Genomic DNA, 26,524 nt, shown 5'->3' with positions numbered 1-26,524 from the left:
TCGACATGCTAACACATTTTAAAACTCAAAAGTGCATTTACACCAGAATAAAATATTTCACTGGATCACCTTTTGGTATGAAGCACAAGATTAATTTCAACTTCACAATATAAATTGTGGGAAAGTTTTCAATTGGAGTAGAGCAAACTATGAGGGCGTGAGGCAGGAACTATGAAGAGTTAATTGGGAACACCTTTTTTCTGGCAAGTTCACATCAGGCATGGGGAGGGTGTTTAAAGATCGACTGTACAGAGTACAGGAAATGTATGTTCCTATTAGAAGATAGGACAAAGATAGAAAGATTAGAGAACCTTGGATGTCCAGAGAGGTGATGATTTATTCAAGAAAAAAAGAAAAAGTATGTTAATCTTCTGAAGTTAGATCCAAACAGAGCACATGAGGATTATAAAGAAGCTAGAAAGGGTTAAAGAAGGGAAGTAGGAAAGCCAGGAGGGGCCATGGAAAGTCTTGGACAAGTAAGATTAAGGTGAACTTCAAAGCATCCTACATACATCAAGAGCAAGCGGATAACGAGGGAGAGTGTATGATCACTCAAGGATAAAGAGGGGATCATTTACAGGTAGATAGGGTAGTTAAGAAAGCTTGTGGGGTGTTAGCTTTCATAAGTCGAGGGATAGAGTTTAAGAGACGCGATGTAATGATGCAGCTCTATAAAACTCTAGTTAGGCCACACTTGGAGTACTATGTCCAGTTCTGGTCGCCTCACTATAGGATGGATGTGGAAGCATTGGAAAGGGTACAGAGGAGATTTATCAGGCTGCTGCCTGGTTTAGAGAGTATGGATTATGATCAGAGATTAAGGGAGCTAGGGCATTACTCTTTGGAGAGAAGGAGGATGAGAGGAGACATGATAGAGGTGTACAAGGAATAGACAGAGTGGACAGCCAGCGCCTCTTCCCCAGGGCACCACTGCTCAGTACAAGAGGACGTGGCTTTAAGGTAAGGGGAGGGAAGTTCAAGGGGGATATTAGAGGAAGGTTTTTCACTCAGAGAGTGGTTGGTGTGTGGAATGCACTGCCTGAGTCAGTGGTGGAGGCAGATACACTAGTGAAGTTTAAGAGACTACTAGACAGGTATATGAAGGAACTTAAGGTGGGGAGTTATATGTGAGGCAGGGTTTGAGGGTCAGCACAATATTGTGGGCCGAAGGGCCTGTAATGTGCTGTACTATTCTATGGATTTACTTGTATGTAGAGAATGTGAGGTACTAAAGAAGTATTTGCCATGGAAAAGGACATGGAGGACCAGGAGATCAGTTCTGAGTGTATAAATAGATTAGGGCATTTATAGCTCAAGGAGGAGGAAGTGTTGGGATTCTTAATGAGAATTAAGGTGAATAAGCCCTCAGGGAGGCAGGAGACAAGATTGCTGGGGATTTGACTAGTATCTCCATGTCCTACCTTGGTACTAGCGAGACCCCAGAAGACTGGCAAGTGGCTAATGTTTTTCCTGTATTTAAGACAGGAATAAGGGAAAACACTGGGAACTATAGACCAGTGACTCTCACATCAGTTGTAAAGTGCTGGAGAAAATTCCTAGAGATAGGATATACGAGCATTTGGAAACCCGGGGCCTAATTGGGCAGAGCCAGCATGGCTTGGCTTTGTGTGGGGCAGGTCATATCTTACTGACTTGATTGAGCTTTTTAACAAGGTGACGAGAGAGATTCATGAAGATAGGGCAGTGGGTGTCGTCTACATGGATTTTCATAAGGCTTTGACAAAGTCCCTCATGGGAGGCTAATCCAGAAGATTAAGACGCATGGGGTCTACAGCTAATTGGTGGCTTGGATTCAGAACTGGCTTGTGCAAAGTAGACAGAGGGTAGTGGTTGAAAGGAGATCTATAATTGCTGCTGTTCCACAGGGATCTTTGCTGGGACCTCTGCTGTTTGTAACTTATCAAATAGCCTGGATAAAATATAGATGGGTGAGTTAGTAAGTTTGCAGATGATACTAAGATTGGTGGAGTTGGGGAGAGAGTAGAAAACTGGCAAAGGATACAGTGTGATATAGATCAATTGCAGATATGGGCAGAGAAATGGCAGATGAAGTTTAATCCAGATAAAAGTGAGGTGTTACATCTTGGTAGGGCAAATGGAAGGAAATAGTGCACTGTTAAGGGCAAGATCCTGAACAGTGTTGCTGAGCAGAGAGAACTTGAGGTCCAAGTTCATAGCTCCATGAAAGTGGCTACACAGGTTAATAGGGTGATTAAAAAGCTTTATAAAATGCTTGCTTTTAATAGTCAAGATATGGAGTTCAGAAGTCAGGAGGTTATGTAGGCTGAGGGGAGATCTGACAGAGGTTTATAAGATTATGAGAGGCATAGATAGAGTAGACAGGGTAGGGATGTCTAATACCAGAGGGCATGCATTTAAGGTCAGAGAGAGGTAGGTTCAAAGGGGATGTGAGTGGTAAATGTTTTACTCAGAGCATGGATGGTAGAGGCTAATAGATTAGAGGCTTTTATGAGAAGATTAGGCAGACATATGAATGTGAGAAAGGTGGAGGGATATGGACATTTAGTAGGGATTACTTTTTGTGGGTTTTTGATTTACTTTTTAGCTCGCTCAGCACAATATTGTGGGCTGAATGGTTTCTTCCTGTGCTGTATTCTTATATGTAAAATGTGTAAACTGTCATACAATTTTCATTTGGCTATTATACAATGGATGTTATTGTATTTGCCTCAATAACAACAATATTACTTACTAACATTTATATTAAACTCACTGTTTCATAAAGCTAAAATTTTGACTGTACATCACAGAGCTATAGCATTGAATGTTTTTATATCCATTACATTTTTTTGTCTGCCATATTATTGGTCTAGATTTTCAGCTGCCTTGAAAGAGGCCCAGCAGGTGGATAAAAGACTTGCCGAAGGAAATGAAGATGAAAAATCACTTGAAGAGAGTGTTCCTTACCTTGGCGTCCCTTTCACTGTCAAAGAAGCATTTGCATTGGAGGGTATGTCAATACACTTAAATTATTGCTTGATTATTTTGTTTATTAGGTGGGTAATATTATCTTCCGCCTTGTGTTTTGAGCCAAATAATTTAGATGCTGCTCTTTTCCAAGAATCGAACAAAGTAATAATGCACCAGATCCAACAGTCTGGCATTAAACAGACTGTGAGTTAGGTCACCGATGAGCACTTTGTACACTTTGGTCACCATTTTATAAAAAGAATATAATTGCCCTGGAAAGGAATACTGCATCAGTAGGCAACTTGATATGTGAGAAAATATAGCTAAGTGAGTTATCTTTGAAACAGGGGAGCTGGAGGGAAGACTTAACTGAGGTTTATAAAGACTTAGTCAGTATAGAAAGGAATGACCTATTACAAAAAAAGCAGGATCTTAAATTTAATGGAATGGGTAGGAAGATTAGTAAAAAATGATGTAAAATACTTACATCTGGAGGTTAGCATGTGGTTTGGAATATAAGAATTAGAGTGAATTTGGTCTTTTCTCCTTGAAGTGATGGAGGATGAGAGCTGACCTGATAAACGTATAGAAGATGATGAGAGGCATTGATCATGTGGATAGTCAGAGGCTTTTTCCCGGGGCTGAAATGGTTGCCACAAGAGGACACAGGTTTAAGGTGCTGGGGAGTAGGTACAGAGGAGACGTCAGGGGTAAGTTTTTTACTCAGAGAGTGGTGAGTGTACAGAATGGGCTGTCGGCAACGGTGGTGGAGGTGGATACGATACGATAGGGTCTAATAAGAGACTTTTGGATAGGTACATGGAGCTTAGAAAGGTATAGGGCTATAAGTAAGCCTAGTAATTTCTGAGGTAGGGACGTTAGGCACAACTTTGTGGGCCGAAGGGCCTGTATTGTGCTGTAGGTTTTCTGTGGTTCTACGTTAGAAGCAAGAGATGGCCATTCTGCCCTATGAAGCTACACTACCAAGAAAATCATGGGTGATTTTATTTTAGGCCAGTGCCACTTCCCTGCATGAACTCATATCCAATTCCCACAATACCAGAATATATCCCTTAATCTTCCTGGATATATCCTATGATCTGATACTACTCTTCACTTTTGAAGGAGATTCCTGAGATCCACTCCTCTCTGGATGGGCAAGTTTGTTCTTTTGCTGATATTGAATTTGTTACACTTTATTTTGAGATCTCGTGGTTTTAGACAACTCAGCCTAGAGGGAAAGCAATCTTGCAACTAACTATACAAGCTCAATTAGAATGTGGTATGTTTCAATTAGATCAACTCTCATCATCTAAATCTGCTCAATCTCTCCTCATTGGCATTCCCTTGCCCCCTTTACCCCATCTCAGTAATTAACTCAGTGCTCCATTAAAAAATGGTGTCAAAGGAGACTACAAATGTTGGTTGTAAAACAAGGTTTCAAACCAAACCATTGACAATTGCTCTTCCACAACAGATGCTGCTCAACCTGCTGACTTTCTCCAGTAGATTATTTATTGTTATGTTAAAATATACTCTGCTTTTTTTAACTATTGCAGATGATCTCATTTCATACTATATTCTGTTTCCATGTCTCAGACATAATCTTTTTACATTCCCCTGAAGTTTAACTGTACTCACCTTATAACTTTCTACTTAGCCATCCTGCTTTATGTTGTTAGTAAACTTGGATAAAATACACCACGGCCCCTTAATGGAATTATTGACATATATTATGAACAGCTGGGGCCCAGCATTGAACCTGCCACAAACTGCTTGTCACAACCTACCCACTTGCAAGTTACGTATTTATTCCCACACTATTTTCTATCTGTTAGTGTGTTCTCAATCCATGCCTCAAGATTAACCCTGATCCCATTTACTCTCATTTTACTTCATGATTGGCACCTTATCAAAGGCCTTTTAAAAATACAAATAAATTACATCAATTCACTGTTTTGCTATTTATGAGTTCAAACAGTTCTAATCTATTTGACAAATGTGAATTTCATTTTAACCCTGCCTGGTCCCATTAGTATTTCCTTAGTATCAAAATTCCACTTCCTTAAGAATATTCTAGCACTTTGCCTATTATCAATGGTGGGCTCACTGGTCTGAGGTTCCTCCAAGTGGGATTATATTTTCTACCTTTCATCCGATAGGTGACATTTTAGAATCTATGGTACTTCGAAAAGTGATACCCAGTGTATCCACAATCTCCAAGCCATTCTTTTCAAAAACATGGGAGACAAGTCATTGGGTTCCAGTGATTTATAATCTTTCAGCCACATTAATTTCTTCAGTACACTTTTTTACAGATCCCATTTATCTTGACTTATTTGATGCATATTAAGTAGGGAAATTCCCAGGACTTGAACAAGTGCACCCCTTGCACATTATGGGAGGCCAGTGAAAAACTACAGATAGCCTCGTAGAGATACTTGCTTAGTAGTTAGTCACTGGTGAAGTTCAAGAAGACTGGAGGGTGGGCAATGGTAGTGTTGCTGTTAGTGCGATGCTATCACAGCTCGGGGGTTCCATAATTCAGAATTCAATTTGGGCGCCATTCTGTTAGCGGTCTCTGTATGTCCCCGCTGAGGAATGCATGGGTTTTCCCCAAGTGCTCTGGTTGCCTCTCATAGTTCAAAGATGTTCCAGATAGATTAATTGGTCATAGTAAATTGTCCTGTGATTAGCATCAGGTTACTCGGGGTTGTGGGGTTGTTTGCGGAGGTGTGGCTCAGAGGGCTAGAAGGGCCTACTCCACACTGTATCACTAAATAAAATTGGTGTGTATTTAATATTTCAGTAATATTGTACATTTATAGTTGGATTAAGCATTCTTGTTTGTTTAAATAAATCGTCATGGGTGATATGTAAAAGTAGGTCAATGGCATACATCATCATGGCACCACAGCATATGCAAGTGCCACACTAAATTTTAAAAAATGAAACGTACACAGTTACTCCTGGCTCTATATTTTCCTTTCAATTAGTTTTATGTTTTGGAGATACAAAACATAACTGTGGCAATGGATAAGTTTTAAACAAATGCAAGATTATTACTTACTTGTTGAAGCATAGCAAAATGTTCAAGTTTTTAAAAAATGCAGTGAGAAATGATTGATTAAAAAACCAGTAGATAATAATAGGTCAATAATTCCAGATAAAATTATTAGTTATTTGGGGGAAAAAAATAAAGATATCTACTAAAGTTATTTTGAACTCCATGGAGCATGTGGGGATTCTCCAATATTCGGGCAATCTTTCTTTCTTTCTTCTTTCTTTCTTTTTTTTTCTTTTTTCTTTTTTTTTAGACAGAGATGTTAAGGGGGGAAGGGTTAAGGGGAGGGGGAGGGCTAATATTAATTTTCATTACTATTATTCTATACATTCCATGTAATTCTCTTAAAAATTTAATAAAAAATATATATTAAAAAAAACCAGCACAGTATGTGCTTCAAGAACGAACAAAGATGGTCAGGTTAAAAAACAGACAGAAATCAGACAATTTCAAAGGTTTATAAACAATGTGTACTGGGTGATAATAAACAAATTTTAAAAAGCAGAAATGGCTCGCTACATTGGAAAGATAGATGCGTTCAATTGCACAATAGATGAGGGGATATTGTACACTGAGTGAACTGAGCAGTATTTTAAAGCAAATGGATAGACAATAAAAGCAAGTGCCAGTTTTGCTGAGTGCAGTGGGTGGAACAGCATACACTTTGCTTAGAAATTTGGCTGCTGTAATCAAACCCTGCTGAAGTGAGCTCTGCAGATATTGGGAAAGTACTACAGGAACATTTAGAATTGAAATCACTAATGATTACAGAATGGTTTTAGTTTAATAAGCAGAATCAAAAGAAAGGGAGTACATTTCTGGTTATGGGGCTAACTTGAAGAAGTTGTCTGAATATTATCAGTTCAATGATGTGCTTAATGATGCACTGAAAGATTGTTTAATTTGTGGGATCTTAAAAGAAAGCATTCAAAAACAGCACCTAACTAAAATGAAGCCTGCAGATATCCAACTAAGATCTCACACTGGAGAACTTTTACTGGATAATGCCACAGCAGTGTTCAAGGTATTGGAAAACGCAAACATATAGTTATAAATGAAAATGTCACACTCAAGTTTTACAAAGCCCACACTTTCCCTTATACTATCTGAAATAAAGTAGCCAGTGATGTAGATCACATGGAGACCGAAGGAATTCTTTCCAAAGATGAATGGAGTTCATGGGCAATGACAGTGGTCCAAGTAGCCAAGAAGAATTGGTCTGTCAGGAACTATTTTGATTTTAAGGTCAACATCAATCCAGTATTCTGCACCCAGTTCTGTGCAGAAAAGAAGATATCTTTGCAAATGTCCATAGTGGAAAACATTCCGCAAAGTGGGCTTAGCTGATGCCTACCTACAGATGGAGATGGAAGATGATTCTCACCATAAACACTCACAAAGGGCTTTATCACTATAATAGCTTTATTTCTGGAGTAGCATCTGCACCTGTACCCTGGCAGAAAGCTATGGACGAGATGTTGCAATGCTGTCCAAGCACTCAGTGTAACCTGGATGACATCATTGTTACCAGTAAGGATGACAAGGAGCATTTCCTAAATCTCAAGATTGTGTTAAAAAGGATGGAAGATTATGGGCTCAGAGCATGATGCAAAAAAATCACATAAGGTGGTCACGCCGCTAGGATTACACAAGTGTGCTGAGAAAATTAAGCAGTGGTGGATGTCCCAAGGCCAAAGGACATGTCATAGCTGTAGTTCTTTTAGAATCTGTCAAATACTATAATAGGTTTCTGCTAAACTATTTGAAATGTTGATTGATGGAAGTGAACAACCCAGAGCATTTGCATCACATTCTCTTAACACTGCAGAGAAAAAATACCCACAGATTGACCGAGAGGCCTTGAGTCTGGTTTGCGGTTTAAATTACTCACAGATTGACCGAGAGGCCTTGAGTCTGGTTTGCGGTTTAAATTGCTCACAGATTGACCGAGAGGCCTTGAGTCTGGTTTGGGGTTTAAATTGCCCACAGATTGACCGAGAGGCCCTGAGTCTGGTTTGGGGTTTAAATTGCCCACAGATTGACTGAGAGGCCTTGAGTCTGGTTTGGGGTTTAAATTACTCACAGATTGACCGAGAGGCCTTGAGTCTGGTTTGCGGTGTAAATTGCTTCACCAGCACTTGAATGGGAGTTGGATATGCCAGGAAGGCATGGCACCCTTACTGTGGTACACTGTCACTCTTTGTTTCCTTACCTGACTGTCATCCTCTTCCTCTATCCATCTAGGAATATCTGCAGGATGTCCATCATTAGCCGGATCATAAGGTTGCAGATCTCCCTTGCAAAAATCTTGAACCCCTTCGTGCTGAAAAAGTTCATTAGCCTTTCATTTTCCACCCATCAACCATTACTCTCCATTTTCAGTCCACAGAAGGGTTTTCCACTAACAGCAGCAGCACAAATGCAGAGATGGGCTCTGGTCCTTGGACAATACAATTACGAGATTGAATTCAAGAGGACAACTAATCCTTGAAATGATGATGAATGGTCCCCTTTACCCTTGGAAAAGGAAATAACTGAAAAACTTACAAAAGAGGACAGTGCTCTTGACATACTTTCCCTAATGCAAATCAAAAGTCTCCCTATTATGGCAGAGATGATCCAAAAGGAAATCAGTAAAGATCCTATACTATCCCAGGTGTACAAGACCACCCAAAATGGCTGGAATGTGCAGCAGAAACTCCAGATGCCCTATTTTACCAGCACAAATGGGAACTTGTCCTTGATAGGGGTCGTCTTATGTGGGGATTAAGGGTTGTTGCACCATTAAAGCTGGGAGTTAAAGTGTTGGAGGTGCTACATGCTGGCCACCTAGGCTTGGTCATAATGAAAATTTTGTCTCAAAACTTTGTCTGATGGCCTGGAATAGATCAACTGATCAAGCAGCTTGGCATGCATTGATTGGAATGCCAACATATCCAGAAGATGCCAAGAGCAGTATCTCTCCATCCCTGGGAATGGTCTGCATTGCCCTGGCAAAGGATTAATGTGGATTTTGCCAGACCATTCACAGGTACAAACATTTTGCTAGAAGTGGATGCAGCTACAAAGTGGCCAGAAGTGTTCCCAATAGCCTCCATTACAGCCCCACACATTGTTGATGTGTTGAGGTCTCATTACAAAAACTGGTGTTCCTGAACACTTATTGGTGACAATGGATCACATTGTTGCAGAATTGCTTCATTCATTCCTGAAATTTAATAAAATAAGGCATATTATATCTGCACCAGACTATATTATATATTATATTATATCATATTATATATTATATCATCCAGACTCAAATGGGTTTGTGGGAAGTTCTGGCCAGGGTCTAAAGAACACACTACAAGCAAAGGCACTACACTGACACTGAATCAGAACTTCACCAATTTTCTCTTTGTATATCACAATGTAGAACACTTCAGAACCAAAAACTTACCATCTCTGTTGTTCCTGGGGGTTGTCCCTTGTGTTCACGCTTGGATCTCCTCGAACTTAATCTCTGAAGGAATATGCAGGGCAAGCAGCTGAGACAAATTAAGGGCTCCTCAAGCAAGGAGGTTTTATGTTTCACTCCCAAAGTTGGTGAGGGACTACAGAGGTGATCAAAAGTGGGTACTTGGACAGATTAAGGACAGAACTGACCTCTCTCCTACACAGTGGAGATTGTGTCTGATATCATCTGATACATCAATCAGTTGAGGAAACAGTGTCAATTGTTGGAGGAAAAAGTTGTTCAAAGCTGTCAGAACTACTTCCTGCAGTCCAAGAATCGACTCATGATTTGGATGTGAATGAATATGATAAAATTAGCAAGTTTGCTGATGATATTAAATTAGGAGGTCTTGTTGATCTGAAGCAGATTACAATGAATTACAAAGCGATTTTGATCACTTAGAAAAATGGGCTGAGAAACGGTAAATGGATTTCTACTCAGGTAAGTGTAAGGTGATGTGTAAGGTGATGCATTTTAGTGAGACCAACCAGGAGACCCCATAGAACGAATGAGAAAGTAATGACCAGCATTATAGAACAGAGAACACACACAAAATGCTGGTGGAACGCAGCAGGCCAGGCAGCATCTATAGGAAGAAGTACAGTCAACGTTTTGGGTCGAGACCCTTCATCAGGACTAATGGGAAAAAGAGATAGTAAGAGATTTGAAAGTGGGAGAGGGGGGAGACCGGAAATGATAGGAGAAGACAGGAGGGGAAGGAATGAAGCTATGAGCTGGGAAGTTGATTGGTAAAAGGGATACTAGGCTGGAGAAGGGGGAGTATCATAGGATGGAAGGCCTTGGAAGAAAGAAAGGCAGAGGGGAGCACCAGAGGAAGATGGAGAACAGGCAAGGAGTTATTGTGAGAGGGAAAGAGAGAGAGAAAAAAAAGGAAGAAGAAAAAATATATAATAAATAAATAGATAGATAGATTGGGATGGGGTAAGAAGGGGAGAAGGGGCATTAACAGAAGTTAGAGAAAACAATCTTCATCATTGCTACTATGATGCAAGTGATTGCCAAGCAAATATGTGTAAGCCATTCTAGGAAATGTGTACTTTGTTCAAGCAGCGATATTTGAACTTTTGAGCCATTGTGTTGTGATGACCTTGTCTGTATCTCCAAACAGTTCCACTTGTACTTCCTCCTGCCCTGCCTTACCAATTGAATATTGCTGGCCTCTTTTACCCTTTCATTGTCCTGACTGTTGATAGGGAGACCCTAAAAAGGCCAGACAGGAAAGTAAAGTGATCCAAATTAGATTGCCATCCAGTAATTTGCAAATTTGCAAATACTGTGCATGACGTGAGCCATGAAATGTTCTACTAGTTTTTAGTATATTATGTAAACAAACTAATACTCCTGCACAACATGTTTTATTTGCTTAAAAAGATCAAAATCTGACATATGTCCTTGCCAAGCATGGCTTGGAGCCAAATGCTGGAGTATCTGAAGCCAAGACCAAGACATGGTCTGAAACAGGATCGAGGGACTGAGCACCAAACAAATGCTGGACAAAATCACTGATAGGCTTACAATTGAGCAGAGAACCTCTGCACAGGTGTTCTTTAAATGCTCAATTCTCAGTGCCCAAAATGTGATTATCAATTAATCGAAACATCCTAAGCATTTAAAGAGGCCACGTCAGCTATCCATACTCCAGAGAGTTAAAGTGTTTAAATATCAGAAGCTGGTGTGGTTGGGAGCATCACCTAACAGGACCCCTTCCCTGTGGCTGACTCCTCACAGCCTTGATTGCTTGGAGAGGCAGTGATGGAAATCTTCGATGAGATGGAAAAAAGTACAGTTGACATTTTGGGCCAAGACCCTTCTGCAGGACTGGAAAAAAAAGACCACCTGGTCTGCCTGAAATTCAGCCTCTTGGCCTTCTGAATATAGGCCAGGTTTTTATGGTCAGTCCAAATGATAAATGGTTCTTGGCCCCCTCTAGCCAATGATGCCATTTCTCCAAAGTTAACTTAACTGCAAGAAGTTCCTGATCTATGATGTCATAGTTCCTGTCCACTGGGGAAAGCTGACTGGAGAAGAATGTACACAAGTGCAGTTTACTGTCCAAAGGTGATCTTTGAGACAGGATGGTACCTACTCCAATATCAAAGGCCTCCACCTCTACAAGAATGGGAAGTTCTGGGTTAAGAGGAACCAAGATGGGAGCTGTAGTAAACTGCTGTTTAAGCTCTGCAAAAGCTGCCTCTGCCTTAGTAGTCCAGACAAAAGGGCTTGTGGATTTCTTAGTTAGGGCTGTCAGTGAAACTACCACCGAGCTGATGTTCCTCATGAACTTCCAGTGGAAATGAGAACACCCCAGGAATCATTGGACCTGTTTGATATTGGATGGTGGTGGCCAGTCTCTGACTGCCTGAGTCTTGTTAAAGTCCACCTCGAGATTACCATTGGAGATGATGAAACCCAGAAATGAAGCAGTCGTCACATGAAATTCATACTTCTCCAGCTGACATAAAGTCCGTGGTCTACCAGCCTCTTTAAAATGTCCCTGACATGAGCAACGTGCTGCTCCACGGACTTTGAGAAAATTAGGATATCGTCCAAGTAGACAAAGGCATACTTCTTGAGAGTATCGCGAAGCACGTCTTTTATAAAGGCTTGGAAAATGGTTGGGGCATTCGCAAGGCTAGAGGGCATAACCTGGTACTCGTAGTGCCCTGTCGGTATACTGAATGCCATCCTCCACTCATCTCTGTCCATGATATGGACCAGATTGTAGACGTTCTGGAGGGCTAATTTTGTGAATGCCTTCGCTCCCTTAGAGCATCTCGAAAGACATATTCATAAGAGGAAGGAGTGGTGATTCTTTCTCATTATGCGGTATAAACTCCTGTAATCAATGCATGGCCACAGGCTCCTATCTTTCTTTTGTGTGAAGAAGAAACCTGCACTGGTGGGTGAATTGGAGGGCTGAATGACGCCAGTGGCAAGAGCTTCCATTATATACTCCTCCATGGTGATTCTCTCTGGGCCTGAGAGCACATACAATTGACCCTGCTCTCTAGTTCCTGTGGGATTCTAACTAGATTGTGTCCTGTTGGCGAGAACTGGCTTGTCCACTATTGAGGACTGGACGAGGTCTCCAGCAGGTCTCAAGTTCCCTTGCATTGCAGTCTGACCCCTTGGTCACTAGAGAGTCTGGGTGTCGGAACACCATGTCATAAGCAAAGCATCTTACGATGACTGAACCAAGCAATGATTCTCCCCTCTCTCTAGTCCATGGATGGGTTATGCTGGGACAGCCAAGGGTACCTGAGGGTCAGGGGTATGAGTGGACAGTCAATAATGTAGAAATTAATGTCTTCCACATGATCCACTAGCCTCATATGCAATTCTAGTCTCTTGTGGGATCTGCCCGGAACCTAGCAGTTGGCTGCCCAATATATTTGCAGGCAAAGACGGACTCAACTCTCACATTTGTATGTCAAACCAATGGCAGATTTCTTAATTCAGAAAATTACCTGTTGCCCAGAGTCCACACAAGCCCTCACTTGCCTCCAATTCCTACCCCAGCTGAACTCCACCTTCAGCACAAAACCAGAATCTGTGGGATTGGACATAGTGGCTGCTGCCGTCACAGTCTTCCTGACACTGGGTGGTCTTAGCAGTTCCCCAGGTGGCTGCAGTTGTTGACATTTGGCCCAGAGCTGACCTGCTTCCCCAGAGTAAGAGCAGTAACCTTGACTCTGAAGCCAGGACCTCTCATCGGTGGAGAGTCTAGTGCTATCGACTGCATGGGTTTGACTGGATCTTGCACATGCATCGGGCTGGTCATCACCCAAGGCTGGGGAGTGGAACTGCAATGCGTAGGGATCAGGCTCGGACTAGCTCTCCTCGACCTCCTGAAGTGGTCCCACTTTCACTCTGCCAGATGATTTTCGATATGGATGGACTAGTCAATGAGGACCTCTAAGCTCTTTGCTGGCTCTCCCAAGGTGAGGATACTACAGCACTGAAACAGGCTCTTCAGCCCACTTAGTCCATGTCAAACTATTATCTGCCTCGTCCCATCAATCTGCACATAGCCCTCCCATCTATTTCAGCTGAACATCCAAGGATATACGGTGTATCGGAAAGCTAGGTTAGTAGGCAGAGGGGGATGGTGTGGCCCTGTGTATAAGAAATAATATTAAATCATTAGAAAGGGATGACATAGGATCGGAAGGTGTAGAGTCTCTATGGGAAAAAGGCCAAATTTGAAGAAATCAGAAAGGATCTAAAAAGCGTGGATTAGGACAGGTTGTTCTCTGGCAAGGATGTCATTGGTAAGTGGGAGGCCTTCAAAGGAGAAATTTTGAGAGTGCAAAGTTTGTATGTTCCTGTCAGGATTAAAGGCAAAGTGAATAAGAATAAGGAACCTTGGTTCTCTAGGGATACGGTATTGGAACTCTGATAAAGAAGAAGAGAGAGATGTATGACATGGATAGGAAACAGGGAGCAAATAAGGTACTTGAGGAGTATAAAAAGTGCAAAAAAAACTTAAGAAAGAGATCAGGAGGGCTAAAAGAAGACATGAGGTAGCTTTGGCAGTCAAGGTGAAGGATAATCCAAAGAGCTTCTACAGGTATATTAAGAGCAAAAGGATAGTAAGGGATAAAATTGGTCCTCTTGAAGATCAGAGTGGTTGGCTCTGTATGGAACCAAAAGAAATGGGGGAGATCTTAAATGTTTTTTTTGCTTCTGTATTTACTAAGGAGACTGGCATGGAATCAGTGGAAATAAGGCAAACAAGTAGTGAGGTCATGGAACCTATACAGATTGAAGAGGAGGAGGTGCTTGCTATCTTGAGGCAAATCAGAGTAGATAAATCCCCAGGACCTGACAGGGTATTCCCTCGGACCATGAAGGAGACTAGTGTTGAAATTGCAGGGGCCCTGGCAGATATATTTAAAATGTCAGCATCTACGGGTGAGGTGCTGGAGGATTGGAGGATAGCTCATGTTGTTCCGTTATTTTAAAAAGGCTCTAAAAGTAATCCGGGAAATTATAGATCAGTAAGTTTGATGTCGATAGTAGGTAAATTATTGGAAGGAGTACTAAGAGATAGGATTTACAAGTATTTAGATAGACAGGAACTTATTAGGGAGAGTCAACAGGGCTTTGTGCGTGGTAGGTCATGTTTAACAAATCTGTTAGAGTTTTTTGAGGAGGTTACAAGGAAAGTGGATGAAGGGAAGGCAGTGGATGTTGTCTACATGGACTTCAGTAAGGCCTTTTACAAGGTCCCGCATGGGAGGTTAGTTAGGAAGATTCAATCGCTGGGTATACATGGTGAGGTAGTAAATTGGATTAGACATTGGCTCAATGGGAGAAGTCAGAGAGTGGTAGTGGAGGATTGCCACTCCGAGTGGAGGCCTGTGACTAGTGGTGTGCCACAGGGATCAGTGCTGGGTCCGTTGTTATTTGTCATCTATATCAATCATCTGGATGATAATGTGGTAAATTGGATCAGCATATTTGCTGATGATACAAAGATTGGAGGTGTCATGGACAGTGAGGAAGGTTTTCAAAGCTTGCAGAGGGATTTGGACTAGCTGGAAAAATGGGCTGAAAATGGCAGATGGAGCTTAATACAGTCAAGTGTGAGATATTGCACTTTGGAAGGAAAAACCAAGGTAGAACATACAAGGTAAATGGTAGGGCACTGAGGAGTGCAGTAGAACAGAGGGATCTAGGAATACAGATACAAAATTCCCTAAAAGTGGCATCACAGGTAGATAGGTTAGTAAAGAGAGCTTTTGGTGCATTGGCCTCTATAAATCAAAGTATTGAGTATAAGAGTTAGAATGTTATAGTGAGGTTGTATAAGGCATTGGTGAGGCTGAATTTGGAGTATTGTGTGCAGTTTTGGTCACCAAATTACAGGAAGGATATTAATAAAGTTGAAAGAGTGCAGAGAAGGTTTACAAGGATGTTGCTGGGACTTGAGAAACTGAATTACAGAGAAAGGTTGAATAGGTTAGGACTTTATTCCCTAGAGCGTAGAAGAATGAGGGGAGATTTGATAGAGGTATATAAAATTATGATGGGTATAGATAGAGTGAATGCAAGCAGGCTTTTTCCACTGAGGCTAGGGGAGAAAAAACCAGAGGACATGGGTTAAAGGTGCTGGGGGGAAAAGTTTAAAGGGAACATTATGGAGGGCTCTTTCACACAGAGCGTGGTGGGAGTGTGGAATGAGCTGCCAGATGAAGTGGTAAATGCGGGCTCACTTTTAACGTTTAAGAAAAACTTGGACAGGTACATGGATGAGAGGTGTATGGAGGGACATGGTCCAGGTGCAGGTCAGTGGTACTAGGCAGAAAGATGGTTCAGCACAGCCAAGAAGGGCTAAAAGGCCTGTTTCTGTGCTGTAATGTTCTATGGTTCTGTGGTTCTATGGGTTGAGTTAAGAAATGGCAAGGGTAAAAGGACCCTAATGGTAGGTGTAAGCAAGCCTCCAAACAGCAGCCGGGATGTGGATTACAAATTACAGCAGGAGATAGAAAAGGCATGTCAGAAACATAGAAACATAGAAAATAGGTGCAGGAGTAGGCCATTCGGCCCTTCAAGCCTGCACTACCATTCAGTATGATCATGGCTGATCATCCAACTCAGAACCCTGTACCTGCTTTCTCTCCTTCCCCCCGATCCCTTTAGCCACAAAGGCCATATCCAACTTCCTCTTAAGTATAGCCAGTGAACCAGCCTCAAATGTTTCCTGTGGCAGAGAATTCCACAGATTTACCACTCTCTGTGTGAAGAAGTTTTTCCTCATCTCGGTCCTAAAAGGCTTCCCCTTTATCCTTAAACTGTGACCCCTTGTTCTGGACTTACCCAACATTGGAAGCAATCTTCCTGCATCTAGCCTGTCCAATCCCTTTAGAATTTTATATGTTTCAATAAGATCCCCCCTCAATCTTCTAAATTCCAGTGAGTATAAGCCTAGTCGATCCAGTCTTTCTTCATATGAAAGTCCTGCCATCTCAGGAATCAATCTGGTGAACCTTCTTTGTACTCCTTCTATGGCAAGAATGTCTTTCCTCAAATTAGGGGACCAAAACTGCACACAATACTCTAGGTGCGGTCTCACCAAGGCCTTGTACAACTGCAGTAGAACCTCCCTGCTCCTGTACTCAAATCCTTTCACTATGAATGCCAACATACCATTTGCCTTTTTCACCGCCTGCTGTACCTGCATGCCCACCTTCAATGACTGGTGTACCATGACACCCAGGTCTCGTTGCACCTCCCCTTTTCCTAATCGGCCACCGTTCAGATAATAATCTGTTTTCCTGTTCTTGCAACCAAAGTGGATAACCTCACATTTATCCACATTAAATTGCATCTGCCATGAATTTGCCCAGTCACCTAACCTATCCAAGTCACCCTGCATCCTCTTAGCATCCTCCTCACAGCTAACACCGCCACCCAGCTTCGTGTCTTCTGCAAACTTGGAGATGCTGCATTTAATTCCCTCATCTAAATCATTAATATATATTGTAAACAACTGGGGTCCCAGCACTGAGCCTTGCGGTACCCCACTAGTCACTGCCTGCCATTCTGAAAAGATCCCATTTACCCCCACTCTTTGCTTCCTGTCTGCCAACCAATTCTCAATCCACATCAATACCATACCCCCAATACCGTGTGCTTTAAGTTTGCACACTAATCTCCTGTGTGGGACCTTGTCAAAAGCCTTTTGAAAATCTAAATATACCACATCCACTGGCTCTCCCCTATGCACTCTACTAGTTACATCTTCAAAAAATTCTATAAGATTCATCAGTCATGATTTTCCTTTCACAAATCCATGCTGACTTTGTCCGATGATTTCACCTCTTTCCAAATGTGCTGTTATCACATCTTTGATAACCGACTCTAGCATTTTCCCCACCACTGATGACAGACGAACTGGTCTATAATTCCCCGGTTTCTCTCTCCCTCCTTTTTTAAAAAGTGGGGTTACATTAGCCACCCTCCAATCCTCAGGAACTAATCCAGAATCTAAGGAGTTTTGAAAAATTATCACTAATGCATCCACTATTTCTTGGGCTACATCCTTAAGCACTCTGGGATGCAGACCATCTGGCTCTGGGGATTTATCTGCCTTAAGGGCAATGTCATGATAATCGTTGGGGAATATAACATTAAACTGGATTGGGAAAACCAGGCCAATACCAGACCTCAAGAGAGAGAATTTGTAGAATATCTAAGGGATGGCTTTTTAGAACAGCTTGTTGTTGAGCCCACTAGGGGATCGGCTGTGCTGGATTGGATGTTGTGCAGTGATCTGGAGGTGATAAGAGAGCTTAAGGTTAAGGAACCTTTGGGAACAATGATCACAGTATGATCGAGTTCACTTTGAAATTTGTGAAGGAGAAACTAAATTCCAATGCATCGGTATTTCAGTGGAATAAAGGAAATTACAATGGCATGAGAGGGGAACTGGCCAAGGCTGACTGGAAAGGAACACCAGCAGGAAGGACAGCAGAGCAGCAACGGCTGGAGTTTCTGTGAAAAATGAGGGAAGTGCAAGACAGATATATTCCAAATAAGAAATTTTTGAATGGAAGAAGGACACTACCGTGGCTGACAAGTGAATTTAGAGCCAAAGCAAAAGCAAAAGAGAGGGCACACAAGGAAACGAAAGCTAGTGGGAAGATAGAAGATTGGGAAGCTTTTAAAAATTTGCAGAAGGTAACTAAGAAGGTCATTAGGAAAGAAAAGATGAATTATGAAAGGAAACTGGATACTATTATCAAAAAAGATACTAAAAGCTTTTTTAAGTATATAAAGGGTAAAATAGAGTTGAGGGTAGATATAGGACCAATAGAGAATGATGCTGGAGATATTGTAATGAGAGATGCAGAGATGGTAGAGGAACTGAATGTGTATTTTGCATCAGTCTGCAGTATACCGGACATTGACGAGTGTCAGGGAGGTGAGGTATGTGCAGTGAAACTTACAACTGAGAAGGCGCTCAGCAATCTTGGTGGTCTGGGGGTGGAGAAATCTCTTGGCCTGATGGAATGAACTCTCACATTTTGAAGGAAGTAGCTGGAGAGATTGTGGAGGCATTAACAATAATCATTCAAGAATCGATAGATTCTGGCATTATATTGGATGAATGGAAAATTGCAAATGTAACTCCGCTATTTAAGAAGTGTAGGAGGCAGCAGAAAGAAGACTATAGACCTGTTAGCCTGACATAAGTTGTTGGAATCAATTGTTAGGGATGAGATTATGGAGTACCTGCAGGCATGTGACAAGTTAGGCCAAAGCCAGCATGGTTATCTGAAAGGAAAATCCTGCTTGACTAACCTACTGCCATTTTTTGAGGGAATTACAAGCAGATGGCTTGTAATGTCAAAGGAAATGCAGTAGATGTGGTGTACTTGGATTTTCAGAAGGCCTTTGACAAGGTTAGCAAGATAAGAGCCCATGGAACTATAAGGGAGTTACTAGCATGGGTGGAGCATTGGCTGACCAGCAGTAAACAGGGAGTGGGAATAAAGGGATCCTATTCTGGCTGGCTGCCAGTTACCAGTGGCGTTCCACAGAGGTCGGTGTTGGGACCACTGCTTTTTACGATGTATGTCAATGATTTGGACTATGGGATTAATGGATTTGTAGCTAAGTTTACCGATGATACAAGATAAGTGGAGGAGCAGGTAGTATTGAAGAAACAGAGAGCCTGCAGAGAGACTTAGATAGTTTAGGGAAAAATGCAATGAAGTGGCAAATGAAATAAAATGTTGGAAAGTGTATGGTCATGCACCTTGGTGGAAAAAATAAACGGGCAGACTATTATTTAGATGGGGAGAAAATTCAAAATGCAGAGATGCAAAGTAACTTGGGAGTCCCTGTGCAGGATACCCTAAAGGTTAATCTCCAGGTTGAGTCGGTGGTGCAGAAGGCAAATGCAATGTCGGCATTCATTTCTAGATGTATAGAATATAAAAGCAGGGAAGTGATGTTGAGGCTCCATAAGGCAATCGTGAGACCACACTTGGAGTATTGTGTGCAGTTTTGGGCTCCTTACTTTAGAAAGATATACTGACTTTAGGGAAAGTTCAGAGAAAATTCACAAAAATGATTACAGGAATGAAAGGGTTATCATATGTGGAGCATCTGGCAGCTTTTGGGCTGTATTCCCTGGAGTTCAGGAGAATGAGGGGGGATCTCATAGAAACATTCCAACTGCTAAAAGGACTGAACAGTTTAGATATGGCAAATTTATTTCCCATGGTAGGGGAGTCTAGGACAAGAGGGCATGACTTCAGGATTGAAGGATGTCCATTTGGAACAGAGATGCGGAGAAATTACTTTAGTCAGAGGCTGGTAAACCTGTGGAATTTTTGCCACGAGCGGCTGTGGAGTCCAAGTCACTGGGTGCATTTAAGGCTGAAATAGATAAGTTCTTGATTAACCAGGGCATCAAAGGGTCTGGGGAAAAGGCAGGGGAGTGGGGATGACTGGAAGAATTGAATCAGCCCTTGATTGAATGACGGAACAGATGCGATGGGCCAAATGGCCTACATATGCTCCTATATCTTATGGTCTTATGTACCTATCCAAATGTCTCCTATATATTGAAATTGAACCTACAATCACCACTTCCACTGGCGACTCATTCCTCATTCTCAACACCATCTGAGTGAAGAAGTTCCCCCTCATGTTCCTCTCAAACTTGTCATCTTTCATGCTTAACCCATAATCTCTAGTCCAATCTCAGTGGAAAAAGCCTTCTTGCGTTTACCCTACCTATGCCCCTCATCATTTTGTATACAGTACTTCCATCAAATTTCCCTTCATTCTCCAATGCTCCAGGGCATAAAGTCTTAACCTATTTTATCCTTTCCCTGTCACTCAGGTCCTCAAGTTCTGTCAACATCCTTGTAAATTTTCTCTGCACTGTTTCAATCTTATTGACATCTTTCCTGTAGGTGGATGATCAAAACATCACATAATGCTCCAAATTAGTCCACACCAATTCAGTACTTTGATTTATGAAAACCAATGTGCCAAAAACTTTTACGACCCATCTACCGGTGGCGTTACTTTTAGGGAATTACAGATCAGTATTCCCAGTTCTCTCTGTTCTATTGCACTCCTCAGTGCCCCACTGCTCTGTGAAAATCCTGCCTTGGTTTGTCCTCCCAAAGTGCAACACCTCACATTTGTCTGCATTAAAATCCTTCTGCCATTTTTTCTGCTGGTCCAGAGCTTACTGCAAGTTTTGATATTTTTCCTCACTATCCACTACACTCAATTTTGGTGGCAAAAAAATTTCCTGATCCAGTTTACCACATTATCATCCAGATCATTGATATAGGTGGACAGGTATCAATGGACACAGCAATGATCTCTGTGATAGACCACTTGTCACAGGCCTCTAGCCAGAGAGGCGACCATCTACTACCACTCTCTGGTTTCTCCTGCGAAGCCATTGTTTAATTCAATTTACCACCTTGTTTTGACTATCAGGTTTCTGGACATTCTTGACTAACCTCCCGTGTAGGACCTTGTCAAAGGCCTTGCTAAAGTCCATGTAGTCAACATTCACTATCTTGGCTTCCTGGCAGCTTCCTCAAAATACTCTATAAATCAGACATGACCTACCTCAAACAAAGCTTGTTTACTATCCCTTAGCAGTCTATGTCTATCCAATTACTTAAACAAAAGAATACTTTCCAAAAACTTACCCACTACTGATGTCAGGCTTATTGGCCTATAATTTCCTGGTTTATTCTGAGAGCCTTTCTTAAACAATGGAACAACATTAACTATCCTGTCAGCTAACCTGGGGCTAATGATATGTACGGTAAGTATCTCTGCTATGGTCCTTGCAATTTCTGCACTTGTTAAAGTAGTAGTTCATTTACTTCTAAACTAAATATATAGTTTTATATTTCACAGAACTTGATATTTTTATGTGATAACCTTTTGTATATGATACTCTCTTTTCTGATATAAATCTATTTCACATTTTCCCAGGTTCACCCAATTCTTGTGGACTTGTAAGCCGAAAGAACGTAACTTCCTTTGCAGATGCTGCAGTTGTGAATGCTCTTCGAAGAGCTGGTGCCATCCCTTTAGGTGTCACAAACTGCAGTGAACTGTGTATGTGGTATGAATCTAGTAACAATCTATATGGGATGACCAGAAACCCATATAATCTGGATTGTATTCCAGGAGGAAGCTCAGATAAGTATTAATTCACAAAAAAAAATCTTTGTATTTGGCTACAGTAATTTTGTTCTTTGCATAGCACCTAAATATGGAAGTTTTGAAACTTTTCTCCATTGCATATATGTCCCAGTTTCCAAGACAATGCTCATTAATAAAGCATGGTATCATTGTTGACAATTTTCCCAAATGTATGTTTTCCTATCTTGAATTCACATTCATAAAAAAAAATGTGCTGCACAAATTGTCTTATGTATTATCCAGCATTAGCTGGAATTGAAAAGTGGGTGTGTTTTCTTCTGAATGAGATATTCCTGCCTCCTAACCACAATCCTTCCCCAAGTGACAGTACTTTATTTCTTTTTGTTTTCTTTATTTTCTATCCTGTCTTAAATTGCATAATTCCACTTAGTTGTCTGTAATAATAATTTCACCATTTTGGATGTTTTTTATGGAAAGTTGGAAAAAATGTATTGCTATTTTTTCTGCAGGTGGTGAGGGGTGCATTATTGCTGCAGCGGGCTCGGTAATGGGCGTGGGTTCTGATATTGGTGGCAGTATTCGAATGCCTGCCTTCTTTAATGGAATTTATGGACACAAACCTACCACAGGTCAGGCAAGATTTTACCTTTTACATATGTTACTGTGATTTGTTGCAATTTAATTATTTAAGAGAAGTTTAGATTTGGAATGCTGCTGATTTAGTGGCAAATTAGAGTGTTTCTTTATTTTTAAATCAAACAATTGAAGCTTTGTTCCATTAAATTTCTTATTAACTTCAGGTCAGGGTAAATAATTTTCCACATTTATGCAGTAACAATATTATTTACTATATTACTTATACTGCTTTACACTGCAATTTTTCCATTTGAGACACAAAAGATGTTCAAATCTAGTTTCTCCACATTGATATTTGAGCTTATGTTATCTTATTTTCAGTAGGAGATGCTCCATTTTAAAGCTGTGAATTGTTATGTAGACTTGTATATCAAAGGATGAGGATAATGTTGTTAAATCAAAACCAGAATTAGAATTCTGGTCTAGTGATCTGAAGGTCACTGGTTCGAGCCTCAGCTAAGGCAGCGTGTTGTGTCCTTGAGCAAGGCACTTAACCACACATTGCTCTGCTCACCGGTGCCAAGCTGTAACAGCCCTTGCCCTTCCCTTGGACAACATCAGTGGCATGGAGAGGGGAGACTTGCAGCATGGACAACTGCCAGTCTCCCATACAACCCTGCCCAGGCCTGCACCTTGGAGACTTTCCAAGGTGCAAATCCATGGTCTCTCGAGACTAACGGATGTCTATAAAACACAGAATTAGAATCAGGTTTACTATCACTTACATGTTGTGAAATTTGTTGTTTTACAGCAGCAGTACCATACAGTATATAAAAAGCTGTAAATTACAAAAGGATATATATATATTATAATATTTATGCTAAATAAAGAGTGCAGAAATAGTTCATTGTCCATTCAGAAATCTGATGGCAGAGGGGAAGAAACTGATCCTAAAATTTTGAGTGTTCCTGCTCCTTTACCTCACCTCTGACAGTAGCAATGAGAAAAGGGCATGTCTTGGGTGATGGAGGATTTTAATGATGGATGCTGCCTTTCTGAGGCACCACCTTTCGAAGAATCCCTCGATGCTGGGGAGACTATTGTCCCTGATGGAGCTGACTGCAAAGTTCTGCAGCTTTTTCCCAACCTGTGCAGTGGCCCCTCCATAGCAGACTGTGATGCTCTCCATCGTGCATGCAGAAATTTGCTAGAGTCTCAAACTCCTAATATAGCTTCTTTTTAATCTTCTTTGCAAACTTTACTGTATTACTCTGGAAATCCTCAAGTGCATTTAATTACTCAATAGATTTCCACACAGGGCATTTAGCATTGAATAAATAGATAATGCTTTTCACAGTTGCACACAGCACTTAAAATAACATTTAAAAAGGCCCAAGCTTTTATCTTTCTGTAGTTTCAGGGTCAGACCACCAGGTGATGCTGCATAACTTTATTTTGCATTTGTGCATGGTTTGCTTCATTTCGGCACTTCAGTAGAAATGTTCACTATCACCACCTTGTGGTCAACTGGGATGTGCAATAAATGCTCAGCTTGCCGACGACGCCCAGATGCTGGAAATGAGTAAATTTTATAAAGGAGGACGAAAGTTATGTTCTGATGGAAAGTTATTAACACAAAAATTTAACTCTGTGCAATTATTTACTACATTTTCTGTTTTTTTTAAACATAGAAAACCTACAGCACAATACAGGCCCTTTGGCCCATGAAGTTGTGCCGAACATGTCCCTACCTTAGAAATTACAAGGCTTGCCCATAGCCCTCTATTTCTCTAAGCTCCATGTACCTGTCCAAAAGTCTCTATGATTTTTCTGAAGATATTTCCTGCATTGCAGGTTCAAGAAACAACTAAATTTGCAGGTGCTGTTTTGTTGGGGATGCAGAGGTAGTACTGTTTCATTGATGAGTAGTTGTCAAAATACCAGGAAATTATAGTATATTAAAAGTTGCTTAAGCCTTTCACAGAATTATTTTTGGAAGTTCTAATTGTGAATGTGTCACAGATTCACAAAGCACAGAAACAGGCTTTTAGATCCATCACATTGGTACCAAGGAATCTCATTTTGCAAAACTTAGTCCACAGCATTCAACCCTAAGGCATTTCAAGTGTTCATCTAAATACTTACTGCATGTTGTGAGAGTATGTGCCTCTACCTCAATCCTTCCCCAATTAACATCAACATTTCCTACACCATAATCTAAACCTATGCACTTTTGTTATAGACACCACTATTAAGGGGAAGATTACTCATTAATTACCTTAGCTATGATCCTCACAATCTTGTATACATCAGACAGTTTCCACCTCAGCCTTCCCTGCCCCAGAAAACAAATACAGCCTATTTGGTCCCTGAGTATTGCTGAAATGCTCAATCTCTTGACTTACTGTGTTTTAACTTTTCAGCAAATCATAATCATTAATCACTACCTGCAGCCCATAAAAACACTACAGTGATGTGAACATGAGTATATTTAAAGAAGAGATTGATAGGGCTTTGATTAGGAAGGGAGGAGATAGGAGAACAGTTTTGAGAGCAATAATATATCAACCATGTTGGAATGGTGGAGAAGACTCAATGGGCTTACTGGCCTAATTCTGCTCCCATGTCTGATATATTTATGGTCTTGCATATCTTTTATCAATCTTCACATAGGTAAGACATGATTAGAAGGATGCATTCCATTTTATCAGATGGGAGCTCTGAGAGTATAATTATTCACACCAGATTTCGCACCTTGTATACATAACAAGTGCTCATACTGCACTGCATCGGATCACTGGGAGGTCACACTTATTGGAGTGATGTTCAGGCCTCCTAGCAAAATCTTCAGAGCAGGACAAATTAAAAGAATAGGTGTAATGGATGATTGTCATAAAGAACGTGAGGGAATTTTAGTCTAAAATCATTGACTGGAAGATTCAGATTGACAAAAGTAGACTAAATTAAGTATTATTAGAATGGTGAGGGGATTTTCTTTAGGACAGCATCTTTAGGAGCCAATCAGGGAGCTGGCTACACCAGGCTAAGTATTGGACAAGAAGATAAGATTAATTCGTGATCTTATCATGGAGGCATCCCTAGTTGGAGCAATTGCAATATGATTGAATTCACGCTCTGTTTTTCAGGTTTGGTACCCAATGATGGTCAGTTTCCAGATGTAACGGGTTTGAGAATGAAATTCCTGTGTAGTGGTCCCCTGTGTCGTTATGCAGAGGATCTCATTCCAATGCTCAAGGTCATGGCTGGCCCAAACATTTCCAAGTAAGAAAAACACTCAAACTATTATGCACATTTATAGATCAGAACATAAAACATAGAACACCACAGCACAAAACAGGCCCTTCGTCCCCAATGTTGTGTCGATCTTTCAACCTACTCTGAGATCAATCTAACCCTTTCCTCTGGGATAGTCCTTCATTTTTCTATTATCCATGTGTCTAAGAATTTCTTAAATGACCCTAATGTGTCTGCCAGTACCACCATCCCTGGTAGGGTATTTCATGTACCACCACTCTCTGTGTAAAAAAAAAACCTACTTCTGACATCTCCCCTATACTTTCTTCCTGTCACCTGAAAATTATGCTCCCCAGTGTTAACTATTCCCAAAAAAAGAATCCAAATATTCATTTGATCTATGCCTCTTATCAACTTCTACACCACTATGAAGTCATCACTTACCTTTCTTTCTTCCAAAGAGAAACTCCCTAGCTCACTCAACCTATTCTCATAAAACATGCTCTCTATTCCAGGCAGTGTCCTGGTGCATCTCCTTTGCACCCTTCTAAAGCTTCTGCAATATTGCCCATAATGCAGCAACCAGAATTGAACACAATAATCCAAGTGTGGTCTAAGCAAGGTTTTATAGAGCTGTGACATTATCTCACGGCTCTTGAACTCAATTCCCCATCTAATCAATTCAATGCCTTCTTAACCACCTTTCAATTTGTTCAGGAATTTTGATGGATCTCTGGGCCTGGACCCCAAGATCCCTCTGTTCCTCCACACTGCTAAGAATCCTGCTGTTACCCCTGTATTCTTCTTTAAAGTTTGACCTTCCACTTCTCTGGGTTGAACTCCATTTGTCATTTCTCAGCCCAGTTCTGCATCCTGTTAAAGTCCCGTTCTAACCTGTGACAGCCTTCTGCTCTATCCACAACTCCACCAGCCTTCACATCATTTGCAATCTTACTAACCCAATGCTTTCCCAAATGCTTGTAAATCCTGTCTCTAAGAAC

At 41.1% G+C, this 26,524-nt stretch overlaps 1 protein-coding gene across 2 annotated transcripts in view; it reads left to right on the top strand.

The window, feature by feature from the left end:
* Nucleotides 1-26,524, top strand: part of LOC140734460 (fatty-acid amide hydrolase 2-like) — a 78,548-nt gene that overhangs the window by 29,189 nt on the left and 22,835 nt on the right. For both annotated transcript variants that reach the window (XM_073058434.1, XM_073058433.1), the window contains exons 3-6: nt 2,856-2,992; nt 21,519-21,728; nt 22,202-22,321; nt 25,415-25,550. In XM_073058434.1, the coding sequence (XP_072914535.1) occupies nt 2,856-2,992; nt 21,519-21,728; nt 22,202-22,321; nt 25,415-25,550 (603 nt within the window). The remainder of the gene's footprint in view (nt 1-2,855; nt 2,993-21,518; nt 21,729-22,201; nt 22,322-25,414; nt 25,551-26,524) is intronic.

This window comes from Hemitrygon akajei, chromosome 10 (assembly GCF_048418815.1).
Source record: "Hemitrygon akajei chromosome 10, sHemAka1.3, whole genome shotgun sequence".
Lineage (NCBI taxonomy): Eukaryota > Metazoa > Chordata > Chondrichthyes > Myliobatiformes > Dasyatidae > Hemitrygon > Hemitrygon akajei.
Note: the sequence above shows the minus strand (reverse complement) of the source record. Positions and strands in the feature narration are given on the sequence as shown.